General features: G+C 37.1%; 1 protein-coding gene across 1 annotated transcript in view; it reads right to left on the bottom strand.

The window, feature by feature from the left end:
• Positions 1–20,239, bottom strand: part of TMEM241 (transmembrane protein 241) — a 99,202-nt gene that overhangs the window by 65,034 nt on the left and 13,929 nt on the right. Inside the window, exon 3 of the mRNA XM_044682992.1 lies at positions 16,256–16,333. Coding sequence (XP_044538927.1) covers positions 16,256–16,333 — 78 coding nt within the window. The remainder of the gene's footprint in view (positions 1–16,255; positions 16,334–20,239) is intronic.

The following is a 20,239-nucleotide window of genomic DNA, read 5'->3' as shown; positions in this document are numbered from 1 at the left end:
ACAAATGTTGAGTGTAATCATCATTTGAACCACATTTTAAAAAAAAAAAAAGGAAGGGAGCAGCTAGGTGGTTCAGTAGATTGAGAGCCAAGCCCAGAAACAAGAGGTCTTGGGTTCAAATCTAGATTCAGACACTTCCTAGCTGTATGAGCCTGGGCAAGTCACTTAAACCCCATAGCCTAGTCCTTCCAGCTCTTCTGCCTTGGAACCAAGACACAGTATTGATTCTAAGGTGGAAGGTAAGAATTTTCTTAAGTATATTTAATCCATGCAGAATTTGAACAATGCAACACTAACACAATTGAGGGGGGAAAGATTTCTCATTATGCAATGAAAGTCAACTAGAATTGGGATTGATAAGTGTATGGAACTGTGTCCTGAATTATTGAATGTGAACTGAACTGAATACATGGCAGGTTTTTCATTTTTCTTTTTTATTATGAATCCCTTAAATATTGACAAACATAAATATTTCAATAGACAAAAACAAAGGGGACTGGATGGGGAATTTCTGTTCTATTCATATTTGCATTAGCTATATCTTAGAGTTTTATTTTGGTTTTTTGGTACAATTCAAATTTAATAGAGTAGAAGGGCAGCTAGGTAGCACAGTGGACAGAGAACCAGGTCTAGAGACCTGGAGTTATATCTGGCCCCAGACACTTCCTAGCTGTGTAAACTTGGGCAAATCACTTAACCCCAATTGCCTAGCCCTTACCACTCTTCTGCCTTGGAACCAACACTTGGTATCAATTCTAAAATGGAAGGTAAGGGCTTAAATTAAAAAAAAAAAATGATAGTAAGATTGAAGGTAAAAGTTTAAAAAAAATTAAGAGTAAGTCCAACACAGCCCCTGCTTGTTTCTGTTTCCATCTGAAATTCTTCTGCTTTCTTTATTTTTTAAATGATTCACTGACAATCTTTTCTTACTTTTTTTAGCATTAACATCAATACCACTCTCCCTACCACCACAAAAGAAAAAAATATCCCTTGTAACAAATAAGTATAGCCATGCAAAACAAATCTACAAAATGGTCATGTCTGAAAACATATATCTGTTTATACCCAGCCCATCACTCCTCTGCCAAAAGATGGGAAATATCATTTATAATGAGTCCTCTGGAGTTATGTTTGGTCACTTCATTGACCAAAGTTCTTAAGTCTTTCACAGTTGTTTGTCTTTAAAATGTTGGTATTACTGCTTGAGCACATGGGCTGATGGGGATATTATTGGGAATGTAGACACTAAATGATAACTCTAGTCCAACTCTCTATAATATGGAATTAGGTCTTGATCAATGATACATAAAAAACCCAGAGGAATTGTGCGTCGGCTAAGGGGGGTTGGGGGGACTTGAGGGAGAGGGAAAGAACATGAAACATGTAACAATGGAAAAATATTCAAAATAAAAACTTAAAAAAATAAAAATAAAATAAAAATAAAATGTTGGTATTATCCAAAAATGAATAATATGGAAAGAGATTTTGAATGATAATACATATATAACTCAGTAGAACTGCTTATCAACTCTGTGAGGGGGGAGAGAAGAGGGGAAGAAAACAACAAGAATCATGTAACTATGAGGAAATTAATATTTTTAAATAAAATAATAAAATGTTGGTATTATCAGATGGTTTGGCTCATTTCATTCCATCAGTTCATACAAGTCTTCTCAAGTTTCTCTGAAACCATCTAATTCATCAAGTCAAGATATAATAACATTCCATTACATTTGCATATCAGAAATTTCTCAGTCATCCCTGCCACATTATTTCCAGTTCTTTGCTGCTACAAAGAGTTGCTCTAAGTATTTTTGCACTTATGGGTCCTTTCTATCTATCTCTTTTGGGGGTAGAAGCATAGCAGTGGGAGGGCTATTCCATCATAAGTTAAAAGATAGACTCACTCTAAACTTGTATGAAAATAGACAGCTCAGAATGACAAAGGATGGGGTCAGCACTTCTGAAAGTATGTAATAAAAAACATCTTGGGAAAAAACTATGACCATTAATACTATTCAGGGAAAATCTTATATATTCCCTGTAGTGTTTACCAAGGATCATAAACAAAAATTATTCATAACGAAGCTGTGAACCTAACCCTGGCTGTCACACATGGGTACAAATACTGCTCAGAAAAATGAGGTAAAGAAAAGAGGGGCTCCATCTCCAACAGGACCCTACTTATTTTATAGTAGGCACATGAAAGGGGCATTTTCTGAAATCTTTTCACAGTAATCGGAGAATTGAAATAGACAATACTGCTGTCAAGGATACTGTGAAACAGTAGGGAAAATGATGAAAAAATAAAATATTATTAAAATATTTTAATAGTATTATTTATTTATTTTGAGCTCCCTCCTACTCCCATATAAAAGATTATACTTCCTCCATAATGGTAGGCAGGTAAGACAAGGTAAAGGCATGGATGTAATCATAGGCCTTTTACAAAAGGAATCATTCCTTATAGCTGACACAAAAACCTAAGGACTGATGCCAACAGGTCGGAGGTCCCAATGAAATAAATAGATTTTTGTTTCCTTCTCTTGGCTTCTTTGAGTCCTAGACAACAGTTTAAGATCCTGAAATGTCATCTTACTCTGAATATAAATCAGGTCCCTATTTTTGAAAATGCTGGGCACCCTGCAGATAGGTTTTGCAAGCATTCATGGCTCCAAATCTCTATCTATGGCCTCACTTCTGGGCTTTCCTAATAGACATAGAAAGGTCTAGCCTTAACACCATGTTATGATCTATACCCTCATATTCCAGTAAGCATTCATATTATTCATACTTGAAAAGATGTCCTGTATTTCCTTACCCCTACAATCTTGAGAAAAATATGCAAGATTTATTTTCCTCCATAAAATTTACCCTCTGGCGGACTGCCACTGTCAACAGCAAATGAACCTCCAAAGACTTGGCAACACCAAAACTACTACCTTGAGGTTGTAACACCTAGTCTTTTTGGTAACCAGTTCTGGCCATGTTTTCCTATTTATATTATCCAGAAGGTTCCAACAATTTGAGGAAATAAAAACTCTCTCTTTTACTTACTCACACACGCACATATGCACACACAACCTCTGATGGTGTGAGTTTCCACAAAATCATAATTCAGATCATATATCTGAAGTGGCTTTTTGGGACTAGATTGAAACAGAAGAAGAAAAGTGAGATTTGACTTTGTATGTACACTTCCTGCTTTGTTGGAAAAAATTTCCAAAGTAATTCCTAGAGAAGTGAAAATATATTTTTTTATTCTAATGGTCTTTAATATAAATCTGAATTTAGTTACTAGGGAGTTAAACTGCCTTGGCTAAGGTGTTGGGCCAACCTACAGATAATCCTATTATGTTTACATGCATACTTTGAAATTCTAATTAGTTCTGCCAATCACCAAGGATGCTTTCAGCATTTAACTGGCAAGTCAATAAAACTAATACTACTGCTAACAAACCTCATTTATTCCATTACTCTGTGTACATTTTCCCCCAAATAAAATACAGCTTGGATCTTGCTTGTTGTTTCCTTCTACAGAGCAATTTTACATTTATTAAAAGGATAACAACAAAAATTTTGACAGGAATAAAAGATCTAAAATCTCAAGGAAAACAACAAGGGGAAAGTAGAAATGGGTAGGGCACAGGATTACCAAGTCTTAAGCTACATTATTTGGTTAAAAAGTAAGAAAGACCAGTTTAAAAAAAAATTAGTAAGTTCCAGAAGAAGCTAGACACAGAAGCTCGTTGTTTTATAAACTCATAAATACAAACTTCTCAGGAAAGGTTTTCCTATTCAACAGGAACTTCTAGGAAAACCAACAAACATTTTGGCAGAAAATAGGCTCAGACCAGCATCTTACCCCATATGCTACAATAAGAGCCAAATAAATATTACGTAAATTCAGATTCTAAAACAAAACCATTACTTGAACCCAGGACTTTTTCTAACTCTAATTCCAACACTCTTCTCACCATCTCAGTTTCCCATTAATAACATAAACTACACTAATAGGCTTTTTTCTCTCCATATTCAATAGCTATATATCATATAGAAATTATTCCTTTTTGCTTTGTTATACTTTCCATGTTCTCACAACAATGTATGCAATATTTTGAGGTAGAACCAAGTTTTGTTGAAGTGTCAATCTTGTCATTGCCTTCTACTTAAATAATTATAATATTAAAAATTCATGTTAATCAAAAAAAATTGGAGAATGTAAGTATCTTTCATTTCTATTAGAGTAGCGTTAGAATTCTTAACTGTGAGGGATAAAGGTGATAAAAGAACAAAATGAACAACTTTATTATATAAAATGAAAATGCATTTGAACAAGCAAAACCAAGATAAGAGAAACTTTGGAGAGAGGGGGGGAAAGTCTTTCCATCAAAATTTGATATTTATCATTAAATTCAATATCTAAGGGGGCAGCTGGGTAGCTCAGTGGATTGAGAGCCAGGCCTAGAGATGGGAGGTCCTAGGTTCAAATCTGGCCTCAGACACTTCCCAGCTGTGTGATCCTGGGCAAGTCACTTGACCCCCATTGCCTACCCTTACTACTCTTCTGCCTTGGAACCAATACCCAGTATTGACTCCAAGATGGAAGGTAAGGGTTTAAAAAAAAAATTCGATATCTAAGATACATAAAAGAACTGATTAAATAATAAAGACCAAGAGCCATTCCTCATATAAGCAGAGAGAGTATCAGATTCAGGGTCAAAGGACCTATGTTCCAGTTCTGGTTCTGTTAACTTGTTACCTGAAGAGTCTTGGACAAGTGATTTCACCTGCCAAGGCCTCAGTTTCCTCATCTGTCAAAACAAATAAGAGGATTGGGCTAGATGACTCTATAAGATCCCTTTCAATGTTCAAACTATGATCTTAATAATAGTTTTTTTAAGCTGAATTTATGTATCTTCTTTTTTAAAATATTTTTCCATGTTTACATGACTCATTTTCTTCCCCTCCCCTCTTTCTTCCCTCCTCCCAGATCCAATAAGCAATTCCTCTGAGTTATACAAATGTTTTCTCTTATACCTATTTCCATATTATTTTAATAATGGATTTTTAATATTAAGACTTGCTTTTTCTGCTTTTTCTTTCCTTTCTATATTTTCTTCTTCCTTCTCAGAAAATTTCATAACTAATGCCCAGGAAAAAGAGGAGAAACTGAGGTAAGAAAATATTCCCCATTTCATACATGTAAAACCCAGTGGAATTGCTCGTCAGCTCCGGGAGGGGGGAGGGAAAGAACATGAATCATGTAACCATGGAAAAATATTCTAAATTAATTAATTAAATAAAGAATGAAAAAAATCCCACAATAAAAAAGAATATTTCCCATTTCACCTCTTTCTATAGAGATTTAGAGCTCTAAGTACAAGAAGCCCACAGACAACAAAGAGCCCTACCTCTTGCCTTTTATCTTGTGAGCACTCTAGCCAGGGAGACTTCCACTGACTTTGTTGCATTTTTTTTAAAAACCAAGTATCTGAAATGTTGCCTTCTGGACTTTTTGCTGTAACGAAAGATAAAATTTATATAGCATAGCTTTCAAAGCCTTTTATCTACACCATCTTATGATTTAGCCTCATATCTAACATAAAGAAGGTAAAAACAAGTTTTTAGTATTATTATTATTATTATTCCCATTTTTCAGAGGCTCAGAGAGGTTAGGCCTAAAGGTAAAAATTTGGTGGATGGACTTATCTTACAAGCATTTGATGCTTTGCACAGTATGATACTGACAGGGCCAGGATTTGTCATTTAATCAGTAGAGGGAAGGTCTGGGTGAGGAAACTTTGTAAACTGAATTTTTAGAGAGCTGCTTAGAACACTATCATTATTTTATCAAATTAGTCATGTCTGGCTCTTCATTGCCCCATTTGAGGTTTTCTTGGATACTGGAATGGTTTGCCATTTCCTTCTCCAGATCAGTTTACAAATGAAGAACCTGAGGCAAATAGGGTTGAATGACTCACCCAGGAACACGCAGCTAATAAATAAATTTCTGAGGCCAGATTTAAGCTCCTTTCCTCCTGATTCCAGAGTTCACACTCTATCCACTGTGCCATCTAGCTGCCCTAAAGAACTGAGAGGTCACTTATGTATGGTCCTAGAGCCAATATATACCAGAATTCTCAATTCAAGGTCAGTTTTGGATTTACTATCTCATGCCAACACACACACATACTTGATCACATTGATGCTTTCAATCCTAAAATAAAGCAAATATTTAGAGCTCTCCTCAAGCATGAACAAGACATCCCCAGTGAAAAAGAAATATACCTCTCAAAGGAGATATGTTGATTGGGAAGTACCTAGATGGATTGGTGTTGAAAAAACCCACCTAGGGACAATCCCAGGGCCAATGAAGCACAAACTCCTTGAGACTAGAGGAAACCAAGTTTATTTTACTTATTATGGTTAGGGAAATGGTAGGTAAAGTCCTAACTCTATAAGGCTCAATCTCCTCCCATTTTCTATGCTCCTCTCATGAGAGAGCTCTTCTGATCTTCTTTAAACCCTTCTTTGTCACTTCTTGCTCTTTCTAACCCCCCAAAAGCCATCTGACTACCTGGCTTAACTAAATATCCCAGACTGTCTCTTAAAGGCAGAGGAGACTAGATTCAAAGGTGGTCTGAGTCCTTCCCCAAGCCTGGGGTTGTCTTCTTAGATAAAATCCAAAATCCCAGATGTTCTATTTGAAAAACCCCTTTGGTTTACCTTAGCCAAATTACCACAGGCAAATTGTCACACCAGCTACACTAACCTTGCATCTTAATCCTCTTTAAATATAGCTATTGGTTCCTGGGAAGGCCTAACACCCTGTATACTACACATATACCCAAGTGAAAAATATATCAGTGAGAGTTCCTCCCTCAGAGAAGATCTTTGCTGCCTGCTCCAGGCTAGTCAATTAGAAGAAGCTCAGAAACAACTGGCTCATCATGATGTAGACCTCATGGAGATGTGTGGAGAAATGCACCATCAGTTGAATCAAAGCAAAATGAATAAGGATGAGGCAGAAAAGGAGCACAGGGAATACAGAACAAAAACTCTAAGGGAGCTTGAATTGAAAGACCAAGAACTGACAGCCAGATTATTCTTTCCATCAACCCCTTTATATCTTTTCAGTTTACAAAGCTTCTGTGAACTCCACTGGGTACTTACTGCACAGAAAAGATGCTTGATGCACAGGGAAATGAGAAATCTGGGCTTTCTTTTTTAATGAGGGTTTAGTTTTATATTTATAAACAACATGTATTGGGTGTTGTCATTTTATGTGTGAAATAAAGTGAAATTCTAATAAATCTAATCACACTCATTTGTTATAATACACAATTGGTAGTGTTATCATTAAACTCCATTAAAAAAAGTGCCCAGGGTTAAATACCAGTGGCACCTGCAAACATCTCCAGCCTCCAAGCTCCTGAGGCAGGTTGGGATGGGTAACTATAAGAAGATACAAAGAGAGACCCAGAAGGATTGAGAGCCCATAACAGTTTCTATAGCTATGTTGGTTCTCTGAAACTCTAATTGTTTCTTGAAGGGCACTGTTTGGAAGTTATTACAGAGTGGGATTTATGTGCACATAAACACATTTTTATTACTACAAATAACTTGCACTGTGGCCTTGTCTGAGTTTTTGCAGGTGTGTGCTTTAGGAGCAGAGAGCCCAAAGAGCCAAGTGTTAATGCAGGCAGCTAGCATAAGTTGGTTGGCATGAATAATAAAACTGTTGTAATTGAGATGAGACCTAATTAAATTAAATCACTTGTTTTTCAAATAGAGCATGCATTATTGAGCGAACATCTGGTCCTTGAAAAACTCCGAAATTTATCCCTTCTTTTCTTGCCAGGCTTAGTGGTCTGAATTTTTAATAAATTCCCCATCTTCTACTGACACCTAGTGGATTTAGGTGCCTGTTTCTTAACAGAAAAAATACAATAGGATTACAACCAGGGTCAATCTGGATGGAGGAAACAGTCCTCCATGTCATCTTCCTCTCCCTTCCAACAACATCTCCCAACAATATCCATTACTGGCACATTTTGTCCCTCATTTAATCTCATTCCCATTCTTTATTCTTCTTTCCTTTTCTTGTTGGTTTCTCCATATTCACTCAGTCAGAATCATAGTTCCTTGATAAATCGCAGCCTGATTAAATTGGAAAATAGATGTAACATTGCTATGGAAAAAAATTTGGGATTATATCATTCTTATCTTGTAATCCATCCAAGTCGGGGGGGAGTGGAGTTGGAGATGGCCATTAAGCACCAAAAGGAAGCTTCATATAAAGGCAGCTCTGCACTGTATCTTTTTCCCAAAGAGATGAACTTGGGCTGAAACAGATTTCCATTCTGGGGGAGAATTTTTTAGCTGGTTCTATCTACCCACCCTTACACCTCTTACAATCCCAGGTCGGGAAAGCCTGAAGGAGCCTCCTTTGTTACCATTCACTCCAAATTCTATTCATAAAAGCTGATGTTTCCTGCAAAAAAGATAAATAAATAAAAGTTTCCCTCACCTAATGAAAAGGTGGGACAAGACAGAACAGTCATTCGGAATTAGACTCGGAACTTTCATAATGAGTCCAAAGATCTCATAAAGAAAATGAGATTGTGTCTAATCCATTAATATTGTCATTGTGGTACTAGAGGATTTTTCATTGTAATTCTGCAAGTATTACATACAGTGGAATAATGGAGAGAGTGCTATTCTTAGAGTCAGGAGGCTCTAGGTTCAAATGCTACCTCTGATACTTGCTGAGGGACCTAGGGTAAATTACTAAACCATTCTAACACTCCATTTCCTCATCTGAAAAACATGGATTATATGTTGCATCATTCACTTATTGAGATAATGGATGTAAAATTTTGCAAAACTTTAATGTTCTATATAAATGTGAGGTCTGATTGATTGCTATAATATGGTTCTGCACTCTAGAGATTTATTATTCAGTCATTTCAGTCATGTCCAATTCTTTAAGATCTCATTTGGCATTTTCTTGGCAAAGATACTGGAGTAGTTTGCCATTTCCTTCTCCAGCTCATTTTACAGATGAGCAAACTGAGAAAACTGGGTGAAGTGGTTTACCCAGGATCACAAAGCTAGGAAGTATCCAAAGCTGATTCTGAATTGAATTCTTCCTAATCCCAGGCTCATTATTCTCTGCTTAACTGTCAAATATTGTAGTTTTTAATGTTCAGTTGTTTTCAGTTGTGTCCAACTCTTCATGACCCTGGTTGCTTTGTCACTTCCTCCTCTAACTTAATTATCAGATGAAGAAACCAAGGCAAATAGGCTTAAATGATTGGACCAAGGTCACACAGCTTGGAAGTATCTGAGTTCAGATCAGATCTCAGGAAGATGAGTCCTCCTGATTTCAGGTCCAGCACTCCATCCCCTGAGCTACCTAGCTGCCCCTCTAAGTTCTAGGAATGCACAGACATTAGTCTCTCCTTTAAATAAGAGATGAAGATAAAGTAGGGGTGGGAATGCTATCTGCCACATCTACCAGGTAAATACAAAATCCTCTGAAACAGGAGAGAACACAAACAAGAAAGGGGACCAAGGAGGAACTCCTGTCCGTCAAAGGTGGTACCCTAAAAAGTAAGGCTGAGGACACTGCGCTACAGCAAGGGGAGTGAAGATGAAGGCAGGGAGGTCAGCCTGTAAAAAGAGAGAAAAGGAAGGGGTAGTGAGGCAGCAATAGTGGATAGGGAGCCAGGCCTACAGTCAGAAGGATCTGGGCTCAAATCTAGCCTCAGACACTTTTTAGCTGTATGACCTTGGGCAAATTACTTAACTCAGACTGCCTTAACTCTTGCTGTTCTTGTCTTAGAATTGATACAAAGATAGAAGGTAAAGGTTTAAAGAAAAAGAAAAGACAACAGAGGCAAGAGAAGGAATATCAAGCTTGAGGAATAGTGAGTCAGCCAGCCTGACAGAAGTAGAAAGTCTGAAAAGGGGGAGTAATATGAAATCAATCTGGAAAGTTAGGTGATGCAGTGGTTAAAGTGCCTGATCTAGAGTCATCTGGCCTCAGACTCTTACTAGTTAGCTGTGTGACCCTAAGCAAGTGACTGAATTCTGCCTCGGTTTCCTCATCTGTCAAATGAGCTGGAGAAGAAAAGGGCAAACCACTCCAGTATCTCTACTAAGAAAACCCCAAATGGGGTCACAAAGAGTCAGATGCAACTGAAACAACTGAACAGACAAAAAATGAGAATTTAGGAAGTGCCTTCCACCCCAAGAGGCTTAATGGGAAGGAGCTGGGCAAAAAAGTAAAGTAGAACAAATAAACAAAATAAATTGTGAAGGAATGTCAGAGAAAAGAAGGAAACAGGGAGAAAACTGGGTCTTGGGAATCAGTCAAGGAAAATGAGAGTAACAGGAATCCAGCTGGGAAAATGGAAAGCAAGAACTACTAAAGAGTGAGAAAGAAGGGACAAGGTTCTGGAAACAATGCTGTGAGGGATGTCCGTGGGTCCTTGGCCGTATCCAGGTCTCCCTTCCAGTTTCATCCTCCAAATGACAATTCGGCCACACAGCCCTGAGGGTGAAGTGACAAGGACATATATTCCAGGAACTCTTCTTTCCTTCCACAAAGGCATTCGGGGGCAACAATGTCACATCAGAATATGGATTCGGAGGCCAGACTCCCACAATGTTCCCCAAGGGTTGGGAGCTGAAGATGCTCTTGTGCAGGCTGGGCCCCTTCCTCTGGCAGCATCCTTCATGAAAATGGGTCCTGGAGGCTGTAGGGAGTATCTGCTCCCAGCATCAGAGATGCTGTCACAGACACCACCATCCCTGACACTCACACTCCAGACAAAGCAGTTGTTGTTGTGCCACTGAGCACAGAACATGGCATGGTTTTCTGAGTGTGCTTGTCCACCAAGACAACTCTTCTCTTTGTAGAATCTCTAGGACTATGTGGCACAATTCCAAATTCAATGATCAGGATAAAATACAGGTAATTCCTTCCGCATCTCAACTTTCCCCTTTATGGTTTCAATATATTACAGGTCAGCATAAGAAATTAAATGGAAATTTTCTGGGAGTTTTGCAGAAGCCACAGACAATGCTCAAAGACCAGCAGATGACACAAAGTTTAGATTTATTTAGTGTTTTTAAATTTTCTTTTTCATAGGGTATTTTTACTGAACATTACCCTACATATCACCTAGGACCAAAAAGTCCAAATTTTGCAGCATTGTAAACATACCATAAAAGAAAAAGAATAAATTCAGACTTCTTCTCAAGGAGGTGTCTCTAACAACAATACCCCAGTTTTTTCTGATGTGGAAGGGATACCTGGATTGTGTTATTATTTTCTCTAAAAGACTCAACAACACAAAAGCTATGACAAATGTGTATGTCTATGTCTTGTTTGCCACTATTAGAAAAAAATAATCAACTATTACAAAAAGGATTAATATGGGAATATATATCAAGTGATATCACATGTACAACCCAGTGCAATTGCCTATCAGCTCTGGGAAGGGAGAGAGAGAAAATAAATCATGGAATCATGGAAAAATATTTAAAATTTTTAAAAATTAAAAGAAAAAAGAAAAGAAATAAATTAAAATCTGGAAAGACTTACACGAACAATGTGGTCCACAGTAACAGCAAAATTGTAACAAAATCAACAGTGAAAAACCCAGCTATTCTGATGAAGACAATGACTCACAACAATTCCAAAACACTCATAATAAAAAATGCTCTCCATCTCCAGAGAGAGAGCTGATGAAATGAGTACAGATTAAAGGCTTTTTCCAATTTCTTTATTATTCTTGCTATTTGTTTTGGCAACATAGCTAATATGGAAATATGATTTGCTTAACTTCACATGTATTATGGATATCATATTGCTTGCCTTCTCAATAAGTGGGGGAAGGCTAAAGAATGAGGGAGAGAATTGGGAAATAAAAAAAAGTTTTAATGAATTTTTTTAAAAAGATAATCATTTATCCAGGACAATTCTGAGAGACTTCTGAGAAAGAATGCTTTCCACATCTAGAGAAAGAACTGTGGGAGTAGAAATGCAGAAGAAAACATATGATTTATCACTTGTTTATATGGGTATAGGATTTGGGTTTTAAAAGATGACTCTATTACAAAAATGAATACTATGGAAATAGGTATTGCGTGATAATACATGTATAACCCAATGGAATTGCTTGTCAACTCTGGGAGGGGGGAGGGAAAAGGGGAGGGAGAGAACATGAATCATGTAACCATGGAAAACATTTTTAAATTAAAATTAAAACAATATGGAAATAGGATTTGAGTAATAATATATGTATAACCCAATGGAATTGCTTGTTAACTCTAAGAGTGGGGAAGAATGAGGGGAGGAAGACAATATGAATTATAGAACCATGGAAAATATTTTTAAATAAAATTTTAAATAATAAAAAAATTAAAATTAAAAAAGGTAATTATTTACCATCCATAAGACCCATACCACCAAAATAGGCAGCGTCAGTGCTATGAAATACTACTGAAAAATCAAATTTATTTGTGAAAATTCACACCATCATTACCTAATGACAGGACTCAAATAGGTGCCAAAGTGATATAAAAGTGAGGCAGCTAGGTGGCTCAGTGGATGGAAAGCCAGGCCCAGGGACACAAGGTCCTGGAATCAAATCTGACCTTTGTCAATTCCTAGCTGTAGGACCCTTGGCAAGTCACATAATGCCCCCCTTCCCCCTACTTCATCCCACCTACCCCTTACCATTCTTCTGTCTTGAAGACAATACTTAGTATCAATTCTAAGTCAGAAGGTAAGGGCTTTAAAAAAATTAAACAATAGGGGGGCAGCTGGATGCCTCAGTGGATTGAGAGCCAGGCCTAGAGACAGGAGGTCCTAGGTTCAAATCCGATCTCAGACACTTCCCAGCTGTGTGACCCTGGGCAAGTCACTTAACCCCCATTGCCTAGCCCTATAACAAATAAAAAAATTAATACAGAAGGATATATATAAAAGATATTAGGGTTTAAAAATTTTTTTAAATTAAACAATTAATTATTCTTTATTCTAGGCATATACTCAGGTCCCTAATTAATTAACTGGCTAATTGTTCTTGCTTATTAAGAATAAGGCTATTAGTTCAGGACTTTTCATTAAGACATATGTTGATGATTCTTTAGCAAGGCCCCTTGATGGAAAATTAAAGAGAGGCAAGGAAACTTCCATCTGATCGTCTGGCTACCTGTCAGGAACAAGAGTTAAGATCACAACTTCAGCTCTTCTTAGTATTCATGTTAAACTAACCCAATTTCTCTCATTTCACAATCATTTTCTATTTTATTAGAATAGTTGGAAAGTGGTTAAGTAGAAGACTGAAAGCAACTTTTCAAGATCTAAGCAATTACAACAAATTATTTAAAAGGCATTAAATGTACATCTTAAGTAGCCTGAGAATGTGGGATCTACAGAACAAATTCTTCCATCTTCACACAAGGCAAATCGCCAAACAAGTCTGAACCATGCTACAACTTCAGAAAACTATAGACTACATGCACTTAAGGCACAATGGGTTACAATGCTCCCAAAGGATCACAGCTTCAAAAGGCATAATTATTTCTGCAAAGGATGGAACATCTGTTAGAAAAAATCACATTAAAAGTTCTCCAAAGACTTGGCAACCACAGCAGCTGCTACACAACAATAACAACAAACCTGCGGCCAAAGAAACGGCAGGTATCTTTCATAAAACAGAAGGCTCTGTGGCCATGCCGGATCTGCTGCTGATGACCAATGGCCTTGGCAAATAAGCCTTAAAGGAAAATGACTCAGACAAGAGTCACTTTTATGAAATTGTTATAATATGTGGCCAGAGGCTGACTCATAGTTGCAAATCTCACATATTTTCAACATATCAATAATTGGACCATCAAGCTGAGAAAACTGATTATAAGAGCAACACTATTCTTAGAGTCCAATGAAGCTGTACTTTCTTGACTACAGCTTTAATCTATTTGGCTGACCTCAGATCCATCCTAGCTATGTGACCCTGGGCAAGTCACTTCACCCCCACTGCCTAGCCCTCACCATTCTTCTTTGGAACTAATACACAGGATTGATTCTAAGGTGGAACGTATGGATTTTTAAAAAAAAATCTCTTTGGGACATGGTCACAAGTTTCTAGGGAGAGTAAATACTGATTTTTATGAGTTGGAATCAATTTTCTCTGCTATCTCTACTGACCTTTAGTCCCAATACTTCTTCAAATGTATATTATCTAAAAACTGAAACTTTTTCTATAGCAATTTTTTCATGGGATTTTATTTTCTAAGAAGTCTGAATGTTTATTGTGGGCCTCTGAAGTCCCAATTCCCTGAAAAATCTATTATGTAGTAAAAATACAATACTGCAATAGTGTTCTTTTATTTATTTATTTTTGGGAGTATTCTTTTAAAAGGAAAATACCTTCATGTGAAAGGCCTGGGCTTGACCACCATTTGTTAAATCTTTAAAAAACTGAAATAAAAAATCTTCATTTTCAAGTTGAAAAAAACTATGCCATGAAAATATTAACTTCTTATTATTGGCCAGATGCTATCAGGTAAACAATTTATACCCTGTAAGGGTTAAAAGTAGGAGTTCAGGGGCAGCTGGGTAGCTCAGTGGACTGAGAGTCAGGCCTAGAGAAGGGAGGTCCTAGGTTCAAATCTGGCCTCAGACACCTCCTAGCTGTGTGACCCTGGGCAAGTCACTTGACTCCCATTGCCCACCCTTACCACTCTTCCACCAAGGAGCCAATACACAGAAGTTAAGGGTTTAAAAAAAAAAAAGGGAAAAGTAGGAGTTCAACAAACATGAAGAGAGCAATTGAATAAAACCAGTTTAATTTGAGAAAGAAGTACAGATAGAAAATAGAAATTTATCCTGTCTATACTTTATTTGCACATAACTGCTTTTAAGTTGTCTCCTCCATTAGGCTATGGGTTCCTTGAGAATGGAGACTATTTTTTTTTGCCTTTTTTTGCATTTTAAATTTTTGTTATTTTAAAAATATTTTTCCATGTTTCCATGATTCATTTTCTTTCCCTCCACCCTCCCACAGCCAACAAGCAATTCCATTGGGTTATACAAATGTTATCACTTGATACCTATTTCCATATTATTCATTTTTGCAATAGAGCAATCTTTTAAAACCAAAACTCCAACTCATATACCCATATAAACAAGTAATACATGATGTCGTGTTTTTCTTCTGCGTTTCTACTCTCACAGCTCTTTCTTGCCTTTTTTAAAGCCCTCACTTTCTCTTAGAATTGATACTAAGTATCAGTTTCTGGACAAAAGAAAGGTAAGGGCTAGCTAGGCAATTGAAGTTAGGCAACTTGCCCAGGTCCACACAACTGAGAAGTATCTGAGGTCATATTTGAACCCAGGACCTCTCATCTCTAGGTCTGACTCTCTATCTGCTGAGTCACCTAGCTGCCCCTTGCCTTTCTTTTAATTCTCAGCACTCAGATCAGTTCCTGACCTTATAGGTATTTCATAAATTTTTGTCCATTTAACTTGCATCTAAAATGGGTATACCTACTTCAGAGGGTTGTTAATAATCAAATAATAATCATAATAATCATAATCAAATGAGCTAAAGAATAGAAAATGTTTGCAAAACTTTAAAAGAGTGATTCCCAAAGTGGGTGCCACCGCCCCCTGGTGGGTGCTGCAGCAATCCAGGGAGGCTGTGATGGCCACAGGTGCATTTATCTTTCCTATTAATTGCTATTAAAATGTTGTAAAAATTAATTTCCAGGGGGCGCTAAATAATATTTTTTCTGGAAGGGGGGTGGTAGGCCAAAAAAGTTTGGGAACCACTGCTTTAAAGTCATACAAAAATGTAAGTGATTTAGCACTATTATCATAGCTTCAACCTGATTATATAGTTAACAGGAAAGTGGCTTTTGCTAGGATAGAGATAAGTCAAAGGGATCAAAGTAGTTAGTGAAAAATATGATAAGCTCTAAGATATTTTAACAAATTAGCTTTAAAAAGAATTTATAATCATTGCATCAATGTAAGATAGATCCATTTAAGTCCTAAATTCTATATCACATTCCCATTATGAATTAACCAATGTCTCAGAGAAAATTCAAATGATTTATTTTTTTAATTTAAAAAATTAAATGGTTAAAAATCAAAAAATCAGATGAAAAAACTAAGAAATGTTGAAAAAGAAATAGTTTACAAATTATGCAAAGGTCAAATTCACTGTACCTGCAATTGCTGTTGATCTCCACCCAACCTAGCTTCCAAGAAATGTGAAGCAAAAGTCCTCCAATTAATGTCTGCCACCTGAAATAATACAGTTATCAACAGAAAGATCACAGACCATAAAATAACTCTGGCCATAAAACATCCTGTCTGTCTACAGTCCAAGAATATTCACAACCTAACATCAAATGCAAACACATTAAATTAGTTTATGGACATGAATTTCCTTTCTTGAAAGAGGTTTCAAATGAGAACATGGCCAGGAAGAGAATAATTTTCTACATAATTACTATGTAATAGTTTTCTACAATAATTATAACATTTAGGCACATCTTCGGCCTTTTAAAAGAAGCTGTTGGAGCAAATTGTCTGCCAGCACAGGGAAGGGAGGGACGGAGATAAGTTCAATCATATAATTTAGGAAAATGTGTGGAAATTTTTTATTACATGTAATTAATAAAAAAAAAATAAAAAATATGTAACAAGTGAAAAAAAAAAGTTAAAAGGCTGTTGGTAATGCAATGGATAGAATACTGGGCCTGGAATCAGGAAGTTCAAATCTGGCCTTGGCCACTGACCAGTTGGGTGGCCTGGGCAAATCACTTAACCTTTGTTTGCCTCAGTTTCCTTGAGACAATAATAGCTTCTACCTCCCAGGATTGTGGTGAGGATCAAATATGATGCTATTTGTGGAAACCCTTTGCACGATGCCTGGTACCACGTAGGTAATTAATAAATACTTATTCTCTTCTTCCCCTCGACTCCTTTATACCTGAAGACAGGCTTTCCCACACAGGAAACTTACCTGACCATTGTTTCTGAAGAGAACATGACTAGAAATCGATTACATTTATGGTAGCAAATTTTTACTTGCTACTAAATATTTGGTACTTAGCAACTGAGCTGCCTAAGGCCATATTCCCCAAGTATGATGTGTTGTTTTTCTAGCAGTTTTCCGCTATAAGAGCAATTAATGTATTATTTTTTCTGACTGCCATATGGAATAAAAATATTCATATTTTTGGAGTATATCTATTTTGGAAGAGTCCAATTCTCTCAAATTTCAAATCAAACAGCTAAGAAAATCTTCTGCTTTCTCTGTGGTAAATAGCATCGAGACAGCCCACAGCTTTCTACAAGTTAATTTTCAGAAGCAAAAGTGCAAAATGGAGTCAAACTGGAATCTAGGTTTTGCCCTTTCTTCATTCCTCCAAAATGAGGTGATCCAAAAAGACGGAAGCCAGAGCAGCAATGACAATAGAATCAAATTTAATAACTCATTTCCTGTGCTCCAAAACAATGAAAAGAACGTTACAACTTTTGGTTACTGGGCTAGATCCAATCACAGATTCTATTTAATGTGGGTCTCCCCTAGTAGAATAGAAGGTATTACAAGTAGGAACTCTTTCATTCACTGTTATTTGTATCCCCCAGCAGAGTTCCTAGAACTTAAATAGTAAATGCTTAGGAAATACTTGTTAAAAATAAATAAATGCTTGTTGAAAAATCAATTGCTAAAGGTGCACTGGTGGACAGAGCACAATGCTTAGAATCAGGAAGCTATCTTCTGTAATGAGGAACTACTGGGACAAGATGGAGAACATCTTGAGTGACAGGAAGTCGGTTAAAGACTTTGGAATGTGCCCAGGTGGCATGAGCCAGGGCCAAAAGACAGTTGGAACCACTCCTATAAATACCCAGGGACAACAGCACACTTGGTCTCATTCTTGAGAATCTTGGGAGGAGGGTGGATTGGAGGGAGGGTAGGCCCTAGACCTGCAATCCAGCATCCATACTTGAGTGCCATAGGAAATCATTTTACCTGCCAGTAATAGAGCTGAGAGAGACAACACCACAGCCAACAAGAAGGACACCACTAGCCTTCCTTTTCCTTTGGCTTGTGCCACGGCCGTGTCAAGCCAGGGATTGAGAGAGGGAGAAGAAAAGCTCCAGCCTATTATCAAATTCATCATCCATTTGATTTAGATCACCTTATTCATTTAGACTTAGCTTAGCATTCCTCAAACCTCTATCCTTATTTCCTTGTTCCTAACCCTTTTGGATAAGCAAATAAATCCTGTTACAATTCAGTCCAAAGAAGATTGGTGTTCCTGTCCTAATCAGTGAATCATCTACAGCTAATTAGGGAAGGGATTTATTCAAACCACAGTCAGAATAGCATTAGTCCATTGGGCACATCTGTACCCATCCAAGCCAACCCTTTACCATCGAATCCAACCCCACACCAGGAGCTAGAGGAGTTGTTAAACACATATACAATTCCCATTAGACTCCCGGCCTGGACACTGTCACAGAGGCAGAGGATTGGCTAAGCTGAACTTCTCAAGTCCTGGGGTTACTAGCACATTGGGTAACCACCTAGCAAACACAACACTCACTAGCTCAGATCCATCTATTTATCTGTGGATTCAGAGCCAGCTTGGCAGATTCAGCCAGCAGAGCCTGTCAGGTCCAAGTGAAGCTTAGCAACCCTTTCTTACCAAATTCCCTCCAATTTATGAACAACACTTCATGAGTTAAAATTTGACCTTAGACATTTACTAACTCTGTGACCCTGAGCAAGTCGCTTAACCCTGTTTACAGATGTTCCTCATCTGTAAAATGAGCTGGAAAAGAAAATGGCAAACCACTCCAGTATCTTTGCCAAGAAAAACCCAAAGTGGAGTAATGGAAAGTCATATATGGCTGAAACAACTCAACAAGAACAACAAGGATACTACTACAATATTAAAGCTAAGGACCTAAAGTAATGGGTTATTTTTTTCATTGCCATTTGCTCACAGGCTTCTGGGTAACTAAAAAATGAATAGCTTCTTCATTGTGAGGATGTTCCATTCCACAAGAGACTAGCTCCAAAGGATCATCTTACATTACACTATATCATCTTATACAATATTTTGCTTCATTGTAGCACTGAAGTACACCTAGGTTCCTAAAGAAATAAACATTATAGGTTCTACCAAGCTTAGAAAGATTCTGAATAGAGACCCATCTATGAACCATTTGTCACCTGAGGACTAGCAGAACTAAATCCTGAAAGGCTCATAACCAAAATATTGGCTATGGTAACTCCTGAAGACTACCAACCAAGGAACCAGTGATCTATATTGGTGGAAGGACAACTTAGAAGACGAAACCATGGATCTTTTGAAATACTTATGTATTCACAGTATTAAAAGGGTTTTTTTTGAAGAAACATTCTATATTCATAATTCTCATTATCTAGGCTCTTTAGTTCTTTTTTTTTTCAATTAATCAATGAACAGATACTAAGCTCCTATTATATGGTAGGTACTATGCTAAACTCTAGAAATAGAAAAAGAGGTAAAAGATAGTCTGACCTCAAGGAGTTTACACTCTAATGGGGGAGAAAAGATGCAAACAAATATATACAAATATATGTGCATATATATATATATATATTTCCACTTAAAGAATAAAAATTTACTGAGAATTTCTGGGATAGCTGTTATATCCTCTCAGCCTTGGAAGGAAACCAGCTAGAGAGGAAATCACTAAGAAATCACATAGACCTAATACCCCAGACTCTGAACAAAATATGGGAAGGGGGATTCGGAAAAGGAACATTTGTCAGTCTTCATTTATCCAAAGAATTGGGGAGGTGGGGTGCTAGAGAAGGAGAGAAAGTCACATGATGGTAGAGTGAGGGAAGTGGACCCATCTTCAGGCTTATCCAAGGATGGATGGAAGGATAGACAGATAGACAGATAGAGAAATACATATAGATATTGTTATATAGATGATGGATGGAGAGATAGATATAAATTGGTAGACAGACAGATTTAGATAGAGAAATAGACAAAAAGATAGATTGGTTGACAGACATACGGCGGGGGGAGGATGGATGGCAAGATAGAGAGATAGAAATAGGTAGACAGATAGAAATAGGTAAATAGATTTAGATAGACAGAGAGAGAGAAAGAAAGGAAGGAAGGAAGGAAGGAA

The sequence above is a fragment of the Gracilinanus agilis genome, chromosome 1 (assembly GCF_016433145.1).
Source record: "Gracilinanus agilis isolate LMUSP501 chromosome 1, AgileGrace, whole genome shotgun sequence".
NCBI lineage: Eukaryota > Metazoa > Chordata > Mammalia > Didelphimorphia > Didelphidae > Gracilinanus > Gracilinanus agilis.
This window is presented reverse-complemented; position numbering and strand designations above follow the sequence as displayed.